The sequence below is a fragment of the Sordaria macrospora genome, chromosome 5 (assembly GCF_033870435.1).
Source record: "Sordaria macrospora chromosome 5, complete sequence".
Lineage (NCBI taxonomy): Eukaryota > Fungi > Ascomycota > Sordariomycetes > Sordariales > Sordariaceae > Sordaria > Sordaria macrospora.
The window spans coordinates 2,332,407-2,352,788 of NC_089375.1; the positions used below are offsets into that span (position 1 = coordinate 2,332,407).

General features: G+C 52.0%; 5 protein-coding genes and 1 non-coding gene across 6 annotated transcripts; 3 read left to right on the forward strand and 3 right to left on the reverse strand.

Annotated features, from left to right (window-relative positions):
• Positions 1-4,323: 4,323 nt before the first annotated feature.
• Positions 4,324-6,798, forward strand: SMAC4_06255 (uncharacterized protein). The gene has a single exon (XM_003345554.3). It carries the CDS (start codon positions 4,350-4,352, stop codon positions 6,660-6,662), a length of 2,313 nt encoding a protein of 770 aa, XP_003345602.3. The 5' UTR covers positions 4,324-4,349; the 3' UTR covers positions 6,663-6,798.
• A 1,604-nt stretch (positions 6,799-8,402) lies between these two features.
• On the reverse strand, positions 8,403-10,085 carry SMAC4_06254 (uncharacterized protein; the record flags this gene model as incomplete). The annotated part of the gene is made up of 1 exon (XM_066090422.1): positions 8,403-10,085. One exon carries the CDS (start codon positions 10,083-10,085, stop codon positions 8,403-8,405), a length of 1,683 nt encoding a protein of 560 aa, XP_065947197.1.
• Positions 10,086-10,397: 312 nt separating this feature from the next.
• On the forward strand, positions 10,398-10,498 carry SMAC4_13833. The gene is made up of 2 exons: positions 10,398-10,434; positions 10,457-10,498. It is a non-coding gene; the product is annotated as a tRNA-Leu (tRNA).
• A 48-nt stretch (positions 10,499-10,546) lies between these two features.
• Positions 10,547-13,969, reverse strand: SMAC4_06253 (uncharacterized protein). The gene is made up of 3 exons (XM_003345552.2): positions 12,745-13,969; positions 11,804-12,688; positions 10,547-11,749 (listed from the first exon to the last, which is right to left on the reverse strand). The coding sequence occupies exons 1-3, from the start codon at positions 12,844-12,846 to the stop codon at positions 11,507-11,509; spliced, it is 1,230 nt and encodes a 409-aa protein (XP_003345600.1). The 5' UTR covers positions 12,847-13,969; the 3' UTR covers positions 10,547-11,506.
• A 1,743-nt stretch (positions 13,970-15,712) lies between these two features.
• On the forward strand, positions 15,713-16,225 carry SMAC4_13834 (uncharacterized protein; the record flags this gene model as incomplete). Its single annotated transcript, XM_003345551.2, has 1 exon — positions 15,713-16,225. One exon carries the CDS (start codon positions 15,713-15,715, stop codon positions 16,223-16,225), a length of 513 nt encoding a protein of 170 aa, XP_003345599.2.
• A 1,362-nt stretch (positions 16,226-17,587) lies between these two features.
• On the reverse strand, positions 17,588-20,294 carry SMAC4_06251 (uncharacterized protein). The gene is made up of 3 exons (XM_003345550.2): positions 18,767-20,294; positions 18,412-18,577; positions 17,588-18,343 (listed from the first exon to the last, which is right to left on the reverse strand). The coding sequence occupies exons 1-3, from the start codon at positions 19,880-19,882 to the stop codon at positions 17,727-17,729; spliced, it is 1,899 nt and encodes a 632-aa protein (XP_003345598.1). The 5' UTR covers positions 19,883-20,294; the 3' UTR covers positions 17,588-17,726.
• Between the last annotated feature and the right edge of the window lie 88 nt (positions 20,295-20,382).

Genomic DNA, 20,382 nt, shown 5'->3' on the forward strand with positions numbered 1-20,382 from the left:
AGTTTTCTTTTTCTTTTCCTTTTTGTTTATAGTTTCGGCGTTTCAAAATGGATACATATTTACATACCGACATACCACCCAACCTCTTTCTGATATGATGACTTACTTCCCTTGTGTACATGTGGCGTTGTCTTTCGGCAAGCTCTGAGCCGAGCTACATAAGAAACTGCGCCATGGGTAGGTAGAGACACTGGTAACAACCACCAACGGCCGGGTAAGCGACCATCTCTCTTCTAGCATGCATGCCTTTTCTTTGCCCTATGCAGTTCACGTTGGACATGTGTGCCTTCATTGAACTTTGTTGTTTACTCACAAACCACCCAGAGACCAATTCCGGGTTCAACAATGCAGGTTCAGCTCAGTTGGGCTCCTATCCCCCTGTGTCAATGTCGCCACGCCCGAGTACACAATTCAATTTTTTTATGTTGAGTCCGCTGTAGACACTGGATCAAAGACCACACATACATAGTTAAGGTACTCTGGTTCACACAGAGCTTTCAGTCCCAGGTTATATGTAACACAAAGCGTGGCTTAGGCAGATGTCACTCGCTTCAGCTGTGCGAAGAAGAGTTACGTGAGTGACATCGATATCGGCCGAAGTCTCGTGAAGAGTTGCTGTTTCTCGCTTTTGGGTGCCCTTCAACGTCTCAACAAAAAACTCCGAGTGGATGGATATGTTTAGTTTAGTGTCATCGTCAGTGATGGTAGGTCGAGATGATAGAGAGCAGAAGCGAAAGTACGGATCGGGCGTGAGTGAAAGGGTCCAGATAATTGGGTGCATGTTTAGCGGTACCTATAGCACTAATCTTCACTGACAGATTGAAGAGGATACGAAAGCAACATCAGTCCACAATAGTCTATTAAACTCTGTTAGGTTCAGTCAAGTCGTGATCGTGAAGGATTCGCAATGGGACACACACAACGACTCGACGGCCAATCACATGTGTAACTCCATGATGGTTAAAAACGTGATTGGCGAATCCTGCACCACGCTGATGTGGGTGGTTTCAGAGCTCGGCACTGGAGCGAGAGAGAGATGGACAGTCAGATTGTATCGAGATAAGGCATCATCAATATGATCGGATGTACACAAGACTTTGAGACAATAACTGCCTCTCATGCCATGTTGGGCTGGAGCCTACCTCAGGTATCTGAACCTACACGGTTGCCGTGACTGTTGGTTACCGACAACACTAAACAAATCAGATGTTGTTTCGCTCGGGCAAAAGACGCAATCTCCGCCCGCCTTTCTCAATGGCCTTGGCTGCTTCGCTGATCTCAAAGGAGGCTACACGTAACGAGTTCCATTTTCCTCTGACATGTCGGTCAGTCAATCAGTCAGTCAGATCCTAAGTGGAAGTGGACTTTAATTACCTCAGCCAAAGACTCTTCTTGGAGCTACCTTAACCAAGTGGGACAACCTGGGCAAAAAAGCCATTCAACGAAACACATAGCCATAGTGATAGTACATACATACATACATACCATAGTCCCGAGCGGACTTCAGGTACAGATGTAGGTAGGTAATAAAAGGCAGAAACCCGACACGACAGATTCTAAATAGATCTAGGATGCACAAAACAGCCCCATTCACTCATTTAGTGTCGTCGACTCGAGTGGGTGTGCACGACGATGCTGCACCTACCGCGTCGGCCGGGGCTGTGAATGTGAATGTCGGTCGGGTACTTAATGCCGGCTAACAAACAACAGCGGTGATGGAAGTAACTCTTCTCCGCTGACTTCTGATTGGCTGAACACAGTTGTTGTCAACCACATCATCCCCGTCTTTTGTTCATCCAATGCTCCTGGCAGCTATGAAGGAGGTCTTTTGGTAGTTTGATGTTGGAAATGGGTCCTTAAGGCTCCTAAACTTGGAGTCAAACGAACAACTGCCAAAGATGGAGTTCTTGATCCGGTCTCGATGACAGTTCATGTGTGAATTGTTTCTTTGTTGATCGGTTGATGCTTTCGATATGAAAACCGACGGGACTTAACAGGCAGGAGCGTGCACCTATAGCAGGGGGGTCGAAATAGGCTCAACAGTGCTCCAGCTCAGAAGGGGCAGCTGTTAGTTCAAGCCCCGGATTCCCGGCGCAGGTCCCCAATACGTTGACAAATTTCAAAAGTCGCTCTTTCCGCTCTGCATTTCTGTCAAAGACATGTTCCTGGTCTGTTTCCCCAACCTTTGCAATTCTCTTCCTTTTTTTCTCTCTTTTCTGACCCTGTAACCTTTCGGCTTTCAACTCTTCCAATACTTAGCATCTGTCTTCTATCTTCCCCACCGCCAACTCTTCGCCAATCATCACCTTATCTCTGCATTTCTCTCGTAAAATTAAGACAGCTCATGCTCCTTGCATCCATTAATTAACTCCAGAACTCGCTTTTATCTCGCTGAATTCCAAGTCATTACTATTGGACGACGCGTTACTAAGCAACTACCGAAACACTGTGTCCGGTCTTCAAGAGTCTTCTCTCTCCATGTCCACACAAGCTTCTGCGTACTCGTCGAGTTGCTTTTAACCTTCCTTTCCTCCCGCCCTTAACTTCTCGATTGGGTACTGGGCAACAAAGACAAACAAGCAACACCGAGAACACGCGACACCGCTAGAACCGCTTGTTAACCTTTAAGGTCCACAACTGCACTTCATAACAAGTCTGCATCCCAGGTTGAACCTGTCAAACTATCCCAGGCTCTTTGGTTAGCTCTTCCCGGCTTTGACAAAAACACAAGCTCAATTCAGCTTTGTCAAAGCCAATAGGTAACCTGGGTCTTTTAGCAACCTTGGCTACATTCTCACCAACACTCTAGCTGATTGGGTCCTCCCTGGCGTCCCCGGTTTATCTCTGACTCCAGTAGTACCATTCTGTGCTTCGTGTTGTGTTGGTTTGTATTTGTTGGTGGTCCTCCAGGTTGTCGAGAAGAGGACGATCGGTTGCCACTTCTTGGAAAAGTCTCTATTTTTTTGCAACAAGGTAATAAACGACCCTTCATCAAGTTTCATCCCTTGCCTCGAGTTTCACTTATACCTACACTATCTGTTACCGACTTTGGCGTGACTTTTGCGCCGGCTGGCATCCACTTTGCTCCATTTACCGGTGTGTGTCTTTCACTTCACCTTTCTCTTGCTTTCTAAACCCTTTTGTTGCCGTTCCTTCCATCCCATCTTTTTTTTAAGACTGGCCACCCGGCCAACAGGAGCACATTCACTCAACACTCGCCTCCCACACAAACACCATCAACCTTACGGATCTCTTGGCACCCTGGTCCTTCGTTGCCGGCCGTTTACTGATTTTTTCCCCTTCACCTGTCACTCAAGGCAACCACTGGTGTATATCTTTTCGCAACCAAACCAAAAGTGCCGCTCTTCAACCTCTTCCATCATCCATCCTGACAACGCATCACACTGCAAATCATGGCGGATATGGTGGACACAAGCAAGCCCGAGAAGGAGGCGCAAAGCAAGTTCATGGCTGTCCAAGAAAAGTCAGAGCCTATTGTCGTAGTCGACAGCGACAGCGATGCTGAGGATGAGGTCAAGCCTCAAGGCACAGTTGCCGGGTCCCCTCGAGCCGAATCTCCTCTGACAGAGGTTGAAATTGCCAACTCCCAAGCGGAGACTGACGGCAATGTCAGTGGCGAGGAGAGCGAAAAGTGAGTTGGTGATTTCCCTCTGGAACTCGCTCTGCCGGTCGAGGTCTTTCCAAGATCCACCCAGAGTACCAACAAACCCTCTTCTTCCCGTTCCGTCATTCCCAAAGTCGACCTTCTCCTCCAAAATTCAAGCACCTTTGCGCCTTCAACCAACAACAGTCGACGGTTGGGTCTACCAACTGTCAACAAATACAGCTTCGCTAACATGGACTATCTAATTAGGGCTGCTAACACTGTTCTTGCACCTTTGCAAACACCAAGGCAAGTTACTGTCTTCCTCACCCATTCCTCATTTTTTCCCCCACTTCTGCCTCAGAATTCCTTTGGTCGCATGGAAGGGTCCTACCGCACTTGGTGGCAGCAGAGACAAATATGTCACTCATGTGGTTGGTTCTCAAACGGTCAAAAGTCTGCCTGTTGGTAGTCACAATCGCCGTTGGCTGTCAGACCCTTCCCTTGTTGATGGCAGCCTAAGAGAGTCACACAATGCCTTCTTGAGGCCATCTCATACATGTGTCAACTCAAAGGCTTCATAGTCATCATCGCTTGCCCATTCACTTTATTTTCATCCACATCTCTTACCCAGTTGCTACCTTCTTCTCTTGTCTTTGGCCCTTCACGCGGCGCATTGTCATCGTATCACAATACCGCAACCTTTACCATGGGCAGGTCGAGGCGTGTTCGCAGTTGGTCTGTGATGTTCACTCGGCTTCTGAAGACAAGCCCTCTTTACAACTATATTAAGCCCATCCCAAACCAGGAACAACTTGCTAACTCGCTCTACAGCGCCGACGACAACACTGCCACCAAAGACGTCGACATGGCGGAAGCAAATCCTTCCGACACCGTGGCAACTCACGACTACTTTGATGACGACGACAACAATGATCTCACACCCCCTCCCGAGAGCCCCACCCCACCCCCGAGTCACTACGAGGACACAGTCAGCCGTTCCTCTGAGCCGCCTGTTGGCGCTGAGGATGAGATAGTGGTCAACAACGCACGCGCCGTCGAGTCACCCGCGCCAGCTGACCAGGAGGATGTCGAGATGGCGGACAGCGAGGGGAAGCCGCGCAGGCTGGTCGTGCTCAGTTCCAAGCGCAAGCGAGTGAGTACCGGCGAGAACGTTAGAGACGATATCTCCGCGTCCCCGGCGGCCGAGGAGTGGAAGCCACGCAAACGCCAGGGTCCTGGACCGAAGAAGACGCATGGAGTCGGCAATGTCAAGAGTGTCAAGCTCGGCTACTGGAGGGACTCAATTGCGGAGGACAAGAGGGACGCCCACTCAGTCATAGGCTTCATCGATGTCAGGGACAGGTTGCGCACCAAGATTGAGACCGTTTCCAGGGACGGCCGTAGCCTCATTCACCGCTATCCACTCCCGCCTGGTCCTGGCGGTAGCTGGGTTACTTTTGACAAGATCGTCTTCGATCCTCACCTGGTCAACCTTGATCACTTTCAGGTTAAGGAGTACGTCAAGGTCCGGTACGAGCAGATGCAGGCCAACCTCCCGGACGTCAATTCGAAGGAGACGTTGCTCGGCGCTGTTCAGCAGGCTATAGAGAGAGTGAAAGCCAACCCCCCGCCTGAGACTAACGCCATCCCCGCTATCGCGTACGGTCCTGATATTCCAGATCACGTCATCACCAAGCCCGAGCCCAAGAGACGCAAGGTCATTAGCGCTGCACCTATCGAAGATGTTCTCAACGCCGTCGACATTAGTGGTCGTCCATCGCGAGTTGTGGTCGGCACCTGGAAACACTCTAGTTCAGCTAACAGGAAGGACCGGCACGCTGTCCAGGGCATCTTGGCCCAGAACGAGAACTTCCGGTGCAAGATTGTCAACCAAAGCCCCGACGGTAAGGAGGTCGGTGGAAACTTCCCGCTGGGCGCCGGTCAGATCTGGTGCCAGTGGGAGGACGTTGACTTTCTCGATCACCTGCAGGGCATGAGCCGCCCGCAGATCAAGGAGTACGTGCGTGTCCGTCAACGCATGATCGATATGGGCGAGCTTCCGGAGGACAGGGCCAAGAACGATCAGCTGGCAGTTGATGAGGCTCTCAGGCGTCACGCCCAGGGCTTGTCCAAGGATGAGTCAATGACCATCGACGACGAATCTTCGCCCGCTCTGCCCATGAGGGGTACCCGCCAGCAGCAGGAGCAGGCGGCCATGAACGGCAACACCAATGGTGGTGGTGGCTACGACCAGACGGAGGATATTTCGAGACCCGCCAGCGTCCCGCCGCCTCAACAGCACGAGTCTGCTAACTTCCGCCCCATCCGCCAGAGCACCCGCGCCCCTCGCCACTCGCTCCCGGACGTCCAGTTCCGCGCCGCTAATCGCGGTTCTGCTCCTCAACAGACACAAGCCGTGGTCGACCGCCTGGAACGCACCAACAGCATCGCCCAGCGCGAGATCGCCCGCGTCGAAGCCAGCCAGATGCGCGCCGACCAACGCGCTGCCAACCGCGGCTTCCAAACCCCGACCATCCAGCCTTATCCCATGCACCCCCCTCCCAACTTAATCCATAATCCACAGCATCCACACCTCATCCCCATGGCTCCCCCGAGCGGCAGCGGCGGAAGACCCTCCTCACGCGCAGCGTCTGCCGCTCCTTCTCGTAACGGCACCCCTACCTCCTTCCCGCCCGGCCACACAGGCTTGCAGTACCCTCAAGGTCCTCACAACGGCGGTCCTCACAACGGTGGCCCCCACCACAACAACGGAGGCGTAGGCTCAGGCTCAGACCGCAAATCCTTGTTCGACGATAACATTCAGCGCCTGAACCGGGTCTGGGCCGCGCAGGAGGCCAACAGGATCAAGTTCTCGCAGGCGGCCGGCGAGACCATTACTGGTGTCAACGATGCTAAGATCTATGCGGGCATCAAGTATGAGCGCAAGTCGTCGGGTCCGTTTGAGGGCAAGCTTGTGTCCCAGGGAACGATCATCAATATCGATGGGGAGGATTATGTGGAGTATCGGGTTTTGACTAAGCCTAGCTTTTTTTAGGGGGCTAAGTGAGGAACGGTCCTCTGAAAGCGGGTTTTCGGGTCTCTCTCTATGTTTTTTTGTGGGAGACACTCTTTCGAGCGGACTTTTCTCGAGCGACTCTTTCGACGGACTCTCTTTCTTCTTGCGGGAGAGGGAGGCTAAGAAGCAAGAGCTTGGAGAGGACTGAAACGTGGGCTTGGAGTTGGATGAGCGAGTTTTGTTGAGAATATCAAGAACTTCAGCTTTTTCTTTTAAGGAAAGAGCTGGAGTGTGGAATGCATACATGGAAGAAGAAAAAATCAGAGGATGGCATTGTGGAGGATAAGAGGTTTAAAAGAGGGGGTTAAGAGGGGGAGATTCGCTTCGTCGGCTGAAAATGCTGCTTCAACGCTTCAACAAGCATCGATACGATGCATACGAGCACGGAGAGGAAGTTTGGGTCAACGACGCTGTCTCGGCTTTACTGGGGCAAGACGCAGTCCTGAGTCGATCGACCAAGCTCGTGGTTTCCTCCGTTGCTCACGAGAAGGAGAAGCCTGCTGGCAAGTGGAAGCCCAATCTCAACCCACTTCACCAAACTGCGAGTGCAAGGTTACGAGCACCACCGATAACACCAGTTTATAGGTTTTTCAAAGTTGTTGCGGATGGCTAGTTGTCAACTGCACAACATTGAGAAAGTCGTTGGGGTTTTCGGGTACTTACACCACAGCATCGTTTCAAGTTTTTATGGTCATTCAAAGGGGAAAAAAAGAAAGAAAAAAAAAAGGAAAAAAAGAGGAGGAAAAACATTGATCAGCGGCACTAACATAGATAGGTAGTAGTATTGGTCAGGTAGTATATCCCTTCCTCCTGTCTTTTCTTTTTCTCTCTTCTTCTTTCGTTGATTATCGGTTTCGTTGGCCGGTTGGTGGTTGCTTTTCATCTGGACTTCTACGTTTCACATTTCACGGTTTCTTTTTGCCTTGAGAGTTGCGCAGTTATACCCGTTTCATATTCGCGTTTTGTTTTGCATTTCCTATATCTCATCATTGACACAGGTTTACTAGGCAGCGTTTTTCATCTAAAAGTTTGGCGGGGGGGGGGGGGGGGGGGGGGGGGGGGGGGGGGGGGTTGGGCTGTGGTCAGGTTAGGTCAGGCGCTTGCATTGCATCATTTCGTTTGCGTCAACTTCGTCCAGGTTTCAAAAGTTTCATTGTATGTTTATAGTAAATGTATTGGTTATGGCTATGGTTCATTTCTTTGCGTTCGGCTCAGATTATGGGGTGCTGAAAAAGGGGGGAAACCACGACGGGGAGAATGAGAGGGGAAGGTGGCTGGGTAGTCTGATAAGCGGATAGCATTTCGTGGAGTTTCTGACGGGTCAAAAAGTCAGAAATGCTTGATAGATCAGTAATGAGATCGTGCGATATCATATGGTTTCAAGCTTCGTGAGATCATACTCCTCGATGAACTGCGGATGTGAAGCCTATTTGTTTGTAAGCCTCTGGCAAGTTTGTTCTGGACAACAACAACAACAACAACAACAACAACAACAAGATGTATCGAGTCTTCGCCATGAGTCTCAAGGATTGATTTGGCAACATGCACAGTCGTTCGAGCTTTTCTTCTAATGTTTTGTCTATCTTACTTGGGTATCGTCCTTATATGTATATGATACACCGCCTTGGGGCCAGCGGCTCTATTTCGGCCTCCTTCAAATTTCCCTCAATCATCCACCTATCTTTCCCAGTTCAACGCCATGTACGTCCCCTAGTTCGCCTAATTCCCCCTTCCTCTACCTCCCCTTCCACCCCTTCCACCACCCCTTCCACCTCCGCGTCCTCTCCTCCCCCTACCATTATTCCCAGAAAACTTCCCTCCTCTCGCACCTCCCCTTCCTCCACCCCCACCCCTCTTCGGCCCAGGACTAATCCTCGCATCAAAACCCCTAAACAGCTCCTCTTTCCTGAAACCGCCCTCAGCAAATCTCATATAATTAATCACCCCGTGATCGTTAACCGCCAGCAACACATTCCTGTATCCATGCTTCAGGCGAGCATAAAGACGACCAGGGCCGCCGGTAAGCCATTCGGTCTTGGGCAAGTCGGCGGGCGCTGAGGCCAGGAGGTTGGAGATTTCGGAGAAAGAAGGGACGGAGGTTTGCTGGGCATCGATTACGCTTAGATAAAAATCGGGGGGCGGGGGGCGGGTGCGAACGAATTTTGTGGAGGCTTTGTAGATGTGGTAGTGGATTTTGAAGGGTGTGTCGTTCTCGCGGGAGGTACTGGAGGGTGAGGTGGTTGGCGGGGAAGGGGTCGAAGAAGGGAGTTGCTGGTTGGGAGCAGGCCGGAGAGAGAGGTGGTTATAGATTGTGTTGTAAGACCTGTATAGGCCAGGCGGGACGAGAGGGCCGTAGGGAGGAGGGTCGCCCGGGGAAGAGGATTTCGACTGGGGAAGACAGGAGATGAGCCATTCTGTGACCGATTTCGGCTTCGCCTGCGCTGTTGCGAGTTGAGTGTTGTCCTCCTGGACAGGAAGAGGGTTGCTCGGCGCGCGAATGACGTTGTAACCCGCTCGCTTCAGGTTGCTGAAGACCTGGAACTTTTGCAAGCTGACTTTGCCTCTTTCTCCGTCTTCGCCGATGAGCAGGGCGTAGGCTGCTTGGAGGGAAAGTGGGAAGCCGTATTTGTACTCGTCGTCATCATCATCCTCTTCGTCGTCATCATCTTGCTGTCCGCCGTCCTCCTTGGGTAGAGCAGTAGTCGTAGTAGGCACCGACCCATCAGCAGGAAAGATCTCTTCAATCCCCCTCGTGGGCCACCACAGATCCAAACTTCCTCTCTCCACCAGGTACAGCGCCTCTTCGGGGAGTAACCACTCCCTTCCCCGAGCCGGCCTATCCTTGGGCAATCCGGTAACCGCCCTTCCCAAAGTCTGGGTAGCAACATTGGAATGTTCCAGTATAACCACGCGATCGCGCACATGCAACGGCGGCGGGGGCGGCGGCAGTGTCTTCCTCTCCTCTTTGTCATCCCCATCCTGCTTCCCCTCCTTCCGCTTCTCCTCCGCCTCCTTCACCTTCATCTCCTCCCAATCCTCCGGCCACTCCCTCCACCAATCCGGAAAAATCCACCCCCGACACCAACCCCCCGTTTTGGCAGTATGATGCACGCGCGTGTAGCTCAAAACGTCGCGCATGGCCTCGCGACTAGCGTCCAGCGCAGATTGCTGCGCGCGCGTGCCGTGCGACTCGAAATCCTTCTCGCCTTTGCGGATGGTTTGCGCCGAGATGTTTTTGGTTTTAGAGTAAGTGCTGGCGAAGAGGCGGAAGTCGGCTGTGGCAGCGTCTTCGGCTTCCTCGATGTCTTCTTCCATGGTCGTTGAAGGGTCGCTGGTCGAGTTGGTGGTTGCGGGAGGAGGTGCGAGGGAGGGGTTATCCTCGAGGTCGTCGTCAAGTGGCATCTTGGGCAGTGGTTGTGTGGTTGCTTGTGTGAGACGATTAGTTGTTTGGTCGGATGGTCCAAGTTCTCCAATTAATTTTCGAGTTGGTGAAATTTCCCGGCAATGTGTTGCAGTGTGAAAGTGAGGAGGTTTTGAATGAGAATGTCACAACAAGTGGAAGTGAAGTTCTGCACTTGCATGAAGTCGAAAAAGAAAGTGGACCCGCTAGTTGAGTGACTTGTGAAACTTGCCGTGCCTACTCCATACTGTGTTGCTCCCCGCTTTGTGCTACTTAGGAGCTAAAAAGATCCTATAATTCCAACAAGCTCACTAGGCAAGGTGGCCGAGTGGTTAAGGCGTTGTGTTTAGGTTATCTTCTGATTAACTTGAAACCGCAATGGGAAACCTCGCGAGTTCGAATCTCGTCCTTGTCAACGCAAAATATCTTTTTTTATGCTGCTTTCCCCTTTGACCACTTATGGCTTTCTTGCTGCAGTGGTCACTGAACTTCCTTTTTGTTGTCCGTATGGTCGCGGATCCACCAGAAAGCTTCTGTGATGTCATCTTCAAGGTATTTGTTTTGACTCATTAACCTTCTTCATTCCGCTAGGTACCTGAACACCTTCGACAACGAACATCAAAATGTTTCCGGAACTGACTGGCTAGTTTGCCATCGTTTCTCTGGAACTAATAAACGTACACATACATCTGCTCCCAATATGACCTCTTTCACAGCCTCGTTGATCCATCAGAACACTCATACATTCCTCCAGAACGATGCCGCCGTCGTGTTCCTACTTTATACCAAGCATCAAAAAAATGAGCCCTAGTCATCACGGTCTTTGCTCCTTTATTGACCTGCTTTTTTAGCCCCGGTATATCCTCCTATTAAGTCATCATCCCAAATAGCCCTAGTCCATCCCCGGGGGCAAGATGTCACCAAAAACGCCGCGGAACCACCCGTCTGAGTTTCCCCTACCAACATAGTGAAAGATCGTCTGAATACAACCACCCGTCCAAGTTTGCGCCATTTGAAACCAGCCAGTCAGCGAAATATGTATCGATAAGAAGTTCTGTCGCTTGTATAGACTCAAAGACCTGTCGACAGCACTTCGTAGTCTGCCGAGATCCCGCCCGCAGAGTTGCCGCGGACCGACGATGATTTCCTGGAACAACGGCCACCACATGTTTGATAGTACCCGACACTGGCAGGCCATTTACCATAGCCAAGGTCACACGGCCGTATAGCATGCTAAACCTGTGTCTCAAATCTCCTTTCTACGCCACGTTGATTGTTCGACCCCACAAGCTTCCTCTGTTTGTCGGGGGCGGCCTCCTTTCTCCTCGCTGGAACGTGTTGTAAACCAGAGCCGGGAAGCAGCTGACAGAACTATGTCTATCGCATCAACAATATGCCTGTTGTCGGTTGACAAGTTATTGATTCACTCGATCAATATCTTCTTCACTCCTCCTACTTCGCATAGCCCCAAATGCCGTATCGCGTCTCGCTCATTTGACCGGACAATGACTCGGTCCGGCAGCATCGGATTGTTTGGGTCGACCTTGGACGCATCCTTTGCTGCTTGCTCAATCGCATCCATCTCATCCCTACACGCTTGCTGGTCCATTGGGCAGATAACAATCGGTTGTCGTAGAGTGATGTCCCTTGCAGAGTTCATGTGTGCCTGTTGGAACATATAAGTGACCGATCTATCTGATGGTTTAGTTGCTCAACTCACTTTTATACTCAAAAAGAACTCGATTTTGTAAAGGGTCGATGACGTTGAAAAGCTGGTAACTTCGTACATGGGAAACCCGGGCTTCCCGCGCTTGATGATGCCGTCGGGGTCTCGCAGATCTCGCGCGGGAAAGACAAGCCCCAGGTTTGTGACATAGCCCGTCTCGGTCAACTTGGCCCCTACTGGTTGCGTGTGCTTTGCGATCTTGTTGATTTTCTTGGTTGGTTCGTCGCCCTCGGGATTGAACGTGATCTCCTCCTCAATGGCCAACGTTATCTTATTTATCGTAACCTTTTTTGCCTTACTCATCATGTCCGGATTTGGCGCCAGCTTGATAAACACTGTTATTGGATCTAGTGGCCCGTAACTCCATTTTGGTAGTGAGATACCCAAGGTCACGATGCTATCCGCCGTTACAACCTTGCTTTCGGGTCGGTTGTACATTCCAAATGTCGAAAGGGTATCGTATCGCTGTATTGGTATGGGGAAGGTGTATCTGTTTTGTGTGCTCTGGCCTTGTTGGACGGTAACCACGAGCTCGTAGTAGGTTTCGGCAATTCGGCTGGGCAGTTGCAAGCTCGCAGGCGGAATTCGACGATTTATTTCCTCTCCTCCTCGGCCATAGGGTATAAATATTTGGAACGGCAGGTCCATGGCTATTACGCTCTCCGCCTCTTTCCCTGACACACATCGGAATAGTAGCACCTCTTTGCCCACCAGGTCTACGGTTTCGCGTCGCGGTGTGCCGAGATGTCGTTTCGCCATGTTCTCGGCAGCAGGGTGTATGGTTTCTCGTCGCTGGAGGCAAATGCGCACCATGGATACGCTGACGGGGGCGGAAAAGCCGGCGCTTGGTCGGATCTCGACTTTACCTACTATTCTTGGCTATGAAAACACAAGTCAGCATGGGCGACGTCAACAGGAAAGAGAAGAGAACCTACCAACGTGGCAGAGATACCGGGGTAGCCCACGAGGAAGCTGCTGTTGGGTGGCCCCGATATCCTCACTGTGGCCGGGGCGTATTGTGCAATTAATCCATTCATTTTGCCGTTAGCGCCGGGCGCAAAGTCGTGCGGAGAGGTTTCGTAGCGTTGACAGTGGGATTATGGTCGAAGATGGTGACTGGAGCGGTCTGTTTCGATCATGAACGTATTACAAAGACCGGCCTCGCCGTGTCACAGCTGGAAAGTCGATGGGGTGGACGTCGGTCCCGAGGTGAATGAGGGGCTCGGTGCGGCGGTACGAGCAGCGCTTGGAAACGAAGGTCGCCTCTGGGCCCCTGGCGATCGCGAATGTTTGTATCGATAAGACTGGGGTTCACTTGCAGGGTTACTGCATCCCATTCGGAGTTATCGCAGGCAGGCAAACTGAAGGTCGCAATGGATGCGCGTCGTCGCTGTGGTGCAGCCGTGGGTAGGCAATGTTGTCGGTTATGCTGGGGCAAGGCAGATGAGGCGTCGTGGAATTGGTGAGACGAACAGAACCGGACTGGTTGAACGAATACCAACGTTCCTCGAAAAGTGGAAGTTTGGTTGGTGAGCGGATGGCGGAAGGTGAATGCTACACCCGACTGTGTTTGTTGACCGCAAGCCTAGACCTGGGCTATAGGAAGCAGTTCGAATGGAGAAGCAAGTGGTACGGTTCGCACACAACAGCCGTTGTTGGCGCAGCGTTTCCTCAAGTTGGGGCGCGGCAATCCTTTGTTGTCCGGCCGGGTTGGGGGCCAAAAGGAAGTCGTCGTCAGTGACCGAAGGTTGCGGTTCAAGGGGAACGTCAAGGTCAAGACGGGAGTGAGAGAGAGCTCCAAGACGGGATCGATAGTCAGCTTCAGAGACGGGGTCGCCTTGTCCGCGTCGACGGTATCTGGAGGGGCCAATCGCGGCAGGAGGTCGTAGTCCTCGCAGAGCTATCGGAACAGCAAGGAAGACACCACGTCAGATGGCTGCTGTCGAGTCGGGACCAGTGCCAGTGGTTGATGTCAGCTTTTGATGACTGAGTTGAAGTCCCGGCGTAAAGCAGTACTCTAGATAGGTGTGACAAGATGCGAGGCCGGCAGGCGCCAAGGACAGTCGCGGCGGCAGCTACAAGAAGACGGGAGAGCTTCGCGAGCTTGGAGTACTTCAAAGTTAAAAAGGTAGTGTACAAAGTCAAGAGCCGCTGAGCCCGCTAGGACCAGGAGTACAGGTGGATCTGAGGAGAGGAAAAAGGGAAGCTGAAGAGCCCGGTCTTGTTCCTGGTTCTCGGAGCGTCACCAAGGGTTATCCCCAAGGTCTCCCCTCCCTTGTAGGCGGTGGGGAACGGGGATGGAATCGGGGATGGCGGTCGCTAACACGCGCAGGTGCAAGGCTGCACTGTTACAGCGCCAGGTCGCTAGCATCCTTCAGCTTCTTGGTGGCCCAGGGTGGAGGCGGGATGGACGGTTAAAGTGGAGAAGTAGAAGTTGAGCTGACAGCAGCAATCATTTGGTTTCAGAGCCTTACAAGAGACAAGACACGATGAATTGTAATTTCAAACTCTTTTCATAATCGAAAATAGAAGCTAGAAACCTCTATACTGTACTTGCAAGATAATATCCACAACCCTCATCCCAGTACCTCAACCCAGTTCCTCACTCGGTCAAGCCGGATTTTGACATCTCCAACTTGGAACTTTCCACTTATTCTTCATTCGACTTCCAACCTCCAACTTCCACTTGAACTCAGTAATCCACAATGCGGGAAATTCCACCGTCATTACTTATCAGACCAGCCCATCAGCTCGGGCCGTTTCAGTTTGGTGCCTGACATGGCTTGATCCCTTTACGCTTTCAATACAGTATTCCCATTTGAGACATTATTCCATGAAAGACTTTCCATCTATCAAAGCCTAAAACAACAGAAGGGAGATTGACCTCTAGGCATTGACAAAACTCCCAGCTCGGACACTTCCATTAAGCACAGCACAGCGGCATGGCAAGCAAGGGCCAAGGGGGCCTGGCGGGAGAGGGGAAGAGGGGGCGGCCGATAGGGCTGGTGTGGTCAAAGCTTCCATCTGCATGCGCATCCAATCAGATCAAATCACAGATCCCGGCCCTTTCTGTTCAGGTCCAGCCCCTAGCGGCATCATCGCATCAGCCCCCCCCCCCCCCCCCCCCCCCCCCCCAAGGCAACCGCCCAACGACAGCGGCAACGTTGGCACCGGCAGGCTTTTGGTGCCGCACATCAAATGCCAAGATGCTGCCGCGGGCAGTTTCATCTCGAGGTACCAACTGCACGTCACATTTGGAGATCCACTGACCAAACATCCCGTCACGACCTAAACAAAACTTCAAGTCGCGAACTGATCAACACCATTGAACCGAAGTACAGACAGAAATAAACCCGCCAAGATGTCCGTAACACTCCACACAACCCTCGGCGATCTCAAGATCGAGATCTTCTGCGAAAGCGTCCCCAAAACAGCAGAGGTACGTCCCTTCTTCCCTCTCCACCAAACACAGCGCACTAACATTCTACTTTTACAACCAGAACTTCCTAGCCCTCTGCGCCTCTGGCTACTACAACGCTTCTCCCTTCCACCGCATGATCCCCTCCTTCATGGTCCAAACCGGCGCGCCCGCCCACCCCAACCCACCCGAGAACCCCAAAGGCGGGCGATCCATTTACGGCCCGACCTTCGAAGACGAGATCCGACCTACCTTAAAACACAACGAGCGTGGCATTGTCAGCATGGCCAACAAGGGACCCAACACGAACGGGTCGCAGTTCTTCGTGCTGTTCGATAAGGCGCCCCATCTGGACGGCCTCAACACGGTGTTTGGCAAGCTAATTGGGGACGACAGCATGGCTACCCTGGCGAAGCTGGAGGGACTCGAGGTCGATAAGAAGAATCGGATTAAGGATGCAGTAAAGATTGAGCGGGTGACGGTACATGCTAATCCGCTTGCTAAGTGAGGGGTGCTGGGAGTTTTTGGTTGATGGGACATTACATCGGATTCAGAACAGGAGATGGATGGGGAAGAAGCGGATCAGTCAACCAGACCAGGCCAGGCCAAGCTGGGCAAGCCGGGCAGCTCGTGACGACGAATTAGGTCAACAAAGGGACCAGGAGTCAAGTCTGAGACAGAACGCCAATTACGAAGACTATCAAGCCCAAGGAAGGGCCACGCACGACACGAGGCAGCCATGCTCTCACTGGAACCACGCACTAGGAGAACGAGAGGATATAAGCCAAATGATGATGATGACGGAAACAGACGGGCCGGCGAGCGAAGGGACCAAACACGGAACCCATACGGCCCGAAAGTCCGGCGTGCGCAATGGCATAGAACAGCAGCCATGTTGGTGTTACACGATCGGTCTGATCAAAATCGGTCGCCTATGGCTTGAGCGCGAGCTGCTGCCCCCACGTGCCGCCCCCTGTGTCGGTATTCGAGGTGTATGACGAGCATGTGTACGCGAACGGGCGAGCCGCTGAGCAGTACTGGTGCCAGTGCCGGGAGTGGACACGCAACAGCTCTTCAACCGGACTTGGAAAGCTTAGAAAGCTGTTATACATACTCTTCAGCCCCAGGCCTGCGAAGTTGATTGGAGGATAGTCGACTACGAGCGAGTCCGCGTCATCATCTTCGGATCATCGGACTATCTACGGCCGGTGTAACATACGGAGCCGATTATACGTCAGCCGTCGTCAGCAAGGAGCCAAGGAGGAGGGAGGCCTCTGGAATGTCGAGCTTCCTTTGGCTCGTCAGTTGCAGCCCGATAGAGGATGTTAGCTTTGGATAAGACGAAGAAGAGGGGGAAGGACACATGTTTGCCGTGTTTATGAAATGCTATATACTTGAGCATATAAGGTACCGTTCTTGCACACACGAAATTCATGGGAATCTATTAGGCGAATCACCATTCGTTGTTAATTCCTCCTTCCACATGGCCCCTCGTCAATTTTAATCGTGACTAAATTTGCGACGATCCGCTACGCGGTGGAAAAGAGGAAGTAGAGCAGGAATCATCCGTATTCATCCGCCCGGAATTCAGAAGGAATGAGAAAAAAAAAGGACCTTACATAGGACCGGAAAATAGACTAAAGCAAAACAAAAGAAAGAAAAGAATAAAGAATAAAGAAAAAGGAGTATTAAGACTAGAACGTGGGGGAAACGTTGAATTGCTAGCGAGCTATATAGTTCATAGTGCATCTCAAAGTTTATATAAATCATTGCTTCTCTCATCGGAAAGATTGGTTTGACAAAGTAAGTAGATGGGATCTAGACTACGTGCAGGGAACACAACAATTCTAGTGAAACAGCTGCATAGTTCTCACTGTCTAGTATACCCATACCACCGTATATACCTATGTTATCTCCATCTGTATCTGTATTTGTTTTGTAAACAGGCAACATGCATATGAAAGTCTAAAAGTATAGGAGGATGGCCGGATACATGGACAGACAGTCCTCGTGTTACCCCTACTGCTTGCTATATATGTGCCTGCTAACCAAGTGAGTTGCCCCTACTCTTTCCTATGTGTTGTTGTATATCGTCATATGCGTGCGACCTGACGACAATAACACAATAACACAATATCCAGCCAAAATCTTATCTGTATGTCTTCCATCGGCTGACTGCCTTGTCCTGTGTAGGTACGTAACCTGTGTATATGCCGTTCTATATCCCACCCCTATAACCCATTAACATATAAAATAAACGAGCAGCCCTTCCCTCCCTCTCTCCTTTTCCCCCACCAGCAGCAGCAGCAGCAGCAGCAGCAGCAGCAGCAGCAGCAGCAGCATAAGCACAAGAGTGTAACCAGAAACATTCTTTATTTTGAACTCAACGCTGGCGTTCATGTTTTTCTTTCTTCATCCTCCTTCCATACAGTAAGTATACTACAAGTACCGTACCGTACATTTTCCCATGGTCTACTATAAATCTTCCAAAGCAGAAAATCAGGCCATACACTGCGCCACACCCCCCTCCCCTCTCACCATCTTGTTCACGGCCTGCAGGATACTGATGCCCATAACCAGGGCGCCAAACCCGGCCGTCGCCCAGGCCCCGGCCCTCTTCCACCCTCCCACGTTCTCCTTGGTCGTCAGCTTCAGATAACACAGCGGCGGTAGGATATACGCCATGGCGGCGGCGCTGGTGGCGCCCACGAGCTCGAACACGGTGCCCAGGTCGCACGTGATCATGCTCAAAACCATGGCGCTGACCACTAAGCTGGAAGTGAACAGCAGGTGCAGGTTCATGTTGAAGGGGTCGCCGGGGAAATAGTAGTTGAGCATCACCTCGCGGCAGACAAAGGCTTCCAGAGGCAAAGTGGTGAGCATGTTGAGGCCGAAACAGAGGCGGGCGACGTTGACCATGGTGTTGTCGGCGGGGAAGTTGTTGAGCACGTTGCCGAGGGTGCGGTCGCCAAAGGTCAAAAAACCAACGAGGGCCATGAGCAGGCAGGCGATCATGGAGACGCCGGTGGAGATGTGGGTGACGAGGGAGAAGCGGTCGATGGTGGGGGTTTTGAGGGAGCCGTAGATTAGGAGGGAGTTGTGGTGGCAGACGAAGGCTATATCGATTGAGTGTTAGAAAATGGGGGAAGGTGGATGGAGGAAAGAGACCAAGGGGTGAACGTACCAAAGGATATCACTCCTATAGCTTGGAATATGCCATCGTTGATGATGAGCAGATTCCAGTTTGCCAACGTCCCTCTGTCCTCTGCTGGAGCCAACCCACCTTGTACCAGGACTGTGATCAAGATCACGGCCATGCTGACCAGAGCGAGGGTACTCGCTTTTGCTAGCTATTATCAATAAGAAACCCAATATTAGCCGTCCGTTCAGTCCATCCACTTTCGTTGTCTCTTATCATCATCCTCTCAACCATATCCCCATCCCAATCCACATCCCCTCCATCTCTTCCCTCCTGCCCACCTCCTCCGCAAACCCCTCCAATCCAAAAAGAAGAAAAAGAAAAAGGGAATCAAACTCACCATAGCAATATCCCTATACAACGCCAACGGATAACTAACCCCCAACGTGCTCACCAAAATCACCCCCTGCCTGCCAACCAACCAACCGACCAGTGTCCCTTTGACGGCCTCCTCCTTTAGAGAAGGCCAAATCGCCCTCAGCACATTCGGTATCGAGTCGCCCACAATAACGCCAAAAGCGACCATCCCACCAAACGCAAACGCCCACTGCGCGACCGAAATCGCAATCAACCCCGTTCTTCCAAAACACTTCTCCACGGTACCCTGAAAAGAGTTCGCGCCCGAAAGTTTCGAGTTGATGACAATCAGCCTGATCGTCCAGTCCACCACCACCGTCAACCCCACCAGCAGGATTAAGCCTGAAAGCAGGCCGGCTTGCTTGAAAGCATACGGCTGCCCGATGATGCCGGCGCCGATGATCGAGTTGGCCATGTTCATGAAGGCCATGCGCAGTCCCGATTTGGGGCGCTCGCGCTCGGTTTCGGCCCACGAGCTGATGTCGTTTTCTGAACCTGTCCCGGACCAGGGGCCGGCGTTGGCGACGGTTACGGAGGGGGCTTCGATGCCTGTTAGTAAAGGCACGCGACCTTGGCGGTGGTGGTCGGAGTCAACTAGTGGCTGGTCGGAGTCGTCTATGTCGAAGTAGGAATCGAATGAGTCGCGGGCGTGGTGGTGGTGGTCTTCTGGGGCGCCGCCATTGGCAGCTGCCCCTGATGTATGGTTGTTGCTGCTGTTGCTGTTGTCGCCAAAGGTGGTAGGACGTAGGTCAAACCGCACGCGGTTCGGAGTGCGAGGGGTTCGTGGGGTTCGAGGGGCCGAGAGGGCGGATTGTCGTCGGGGGAGTTTGATGTGACCTGGTCCTGAGTCCGAGTCTGGAGGACTGTTGCTGCCTTCTCTTCCTTCTCCTGCTGCCGTCCTAGTCCCGTTCCCTGTTATTATAGTAGAGTCTTCACCGCCGTCGTAGCCATCATTGCCGAGCAGATCGGGGCCGTCGTCACCGCCGCCGGATAGTAACCCGACATCTTCCTCGTTGCTATTCCTTTGTGTCGTGGAAGCAGCCCCTCGGCCTCCGGCGCCAGCACCAGCGCCATGCGAATTCTCGGCTGCTTTGCCCATTGCTTCAGTACCCTTGACTACGTAGCTCTTTCCTCTTCTCTTGACCCCGTATATCTTCTCTCTCTCTCCTCTCTATATTTCTTCTTTTTATATAACTCGGCAGCAGTCCCTTTCTATCGAGGGCATCGTCTTTCTTTCTCTATGTCTATCTCGTTCGCGTATGTATTCGGTGTGTGACGGCCTGTTGGCTTATGATCGAGTAGTAGATAGGTAAGATAGGTAGGTATTACGGACGTCGTTGATCTCGGTCTTGGGGTTCTCGGGGAGCGGCGGACGGCGCAACGGCAGACTGAGTGACTGACTAGCAATGAGCGTTCGGTTTCCGCGGTCTAGTGTCGGCAGGTGAGGTGTGTCGTCGTGTGATCAAAGAAGGAAGGTATTAAAGCCAGTTATGCAGTAAGTACCAAGTGGCGGGTTGACGGGTGGGCAAGGCAAAAGAAAAGTTGAGTGTAGTGTAAGACCGGATTAAAGCAAACACAGCTTAGCTAGCTTGCTACCAA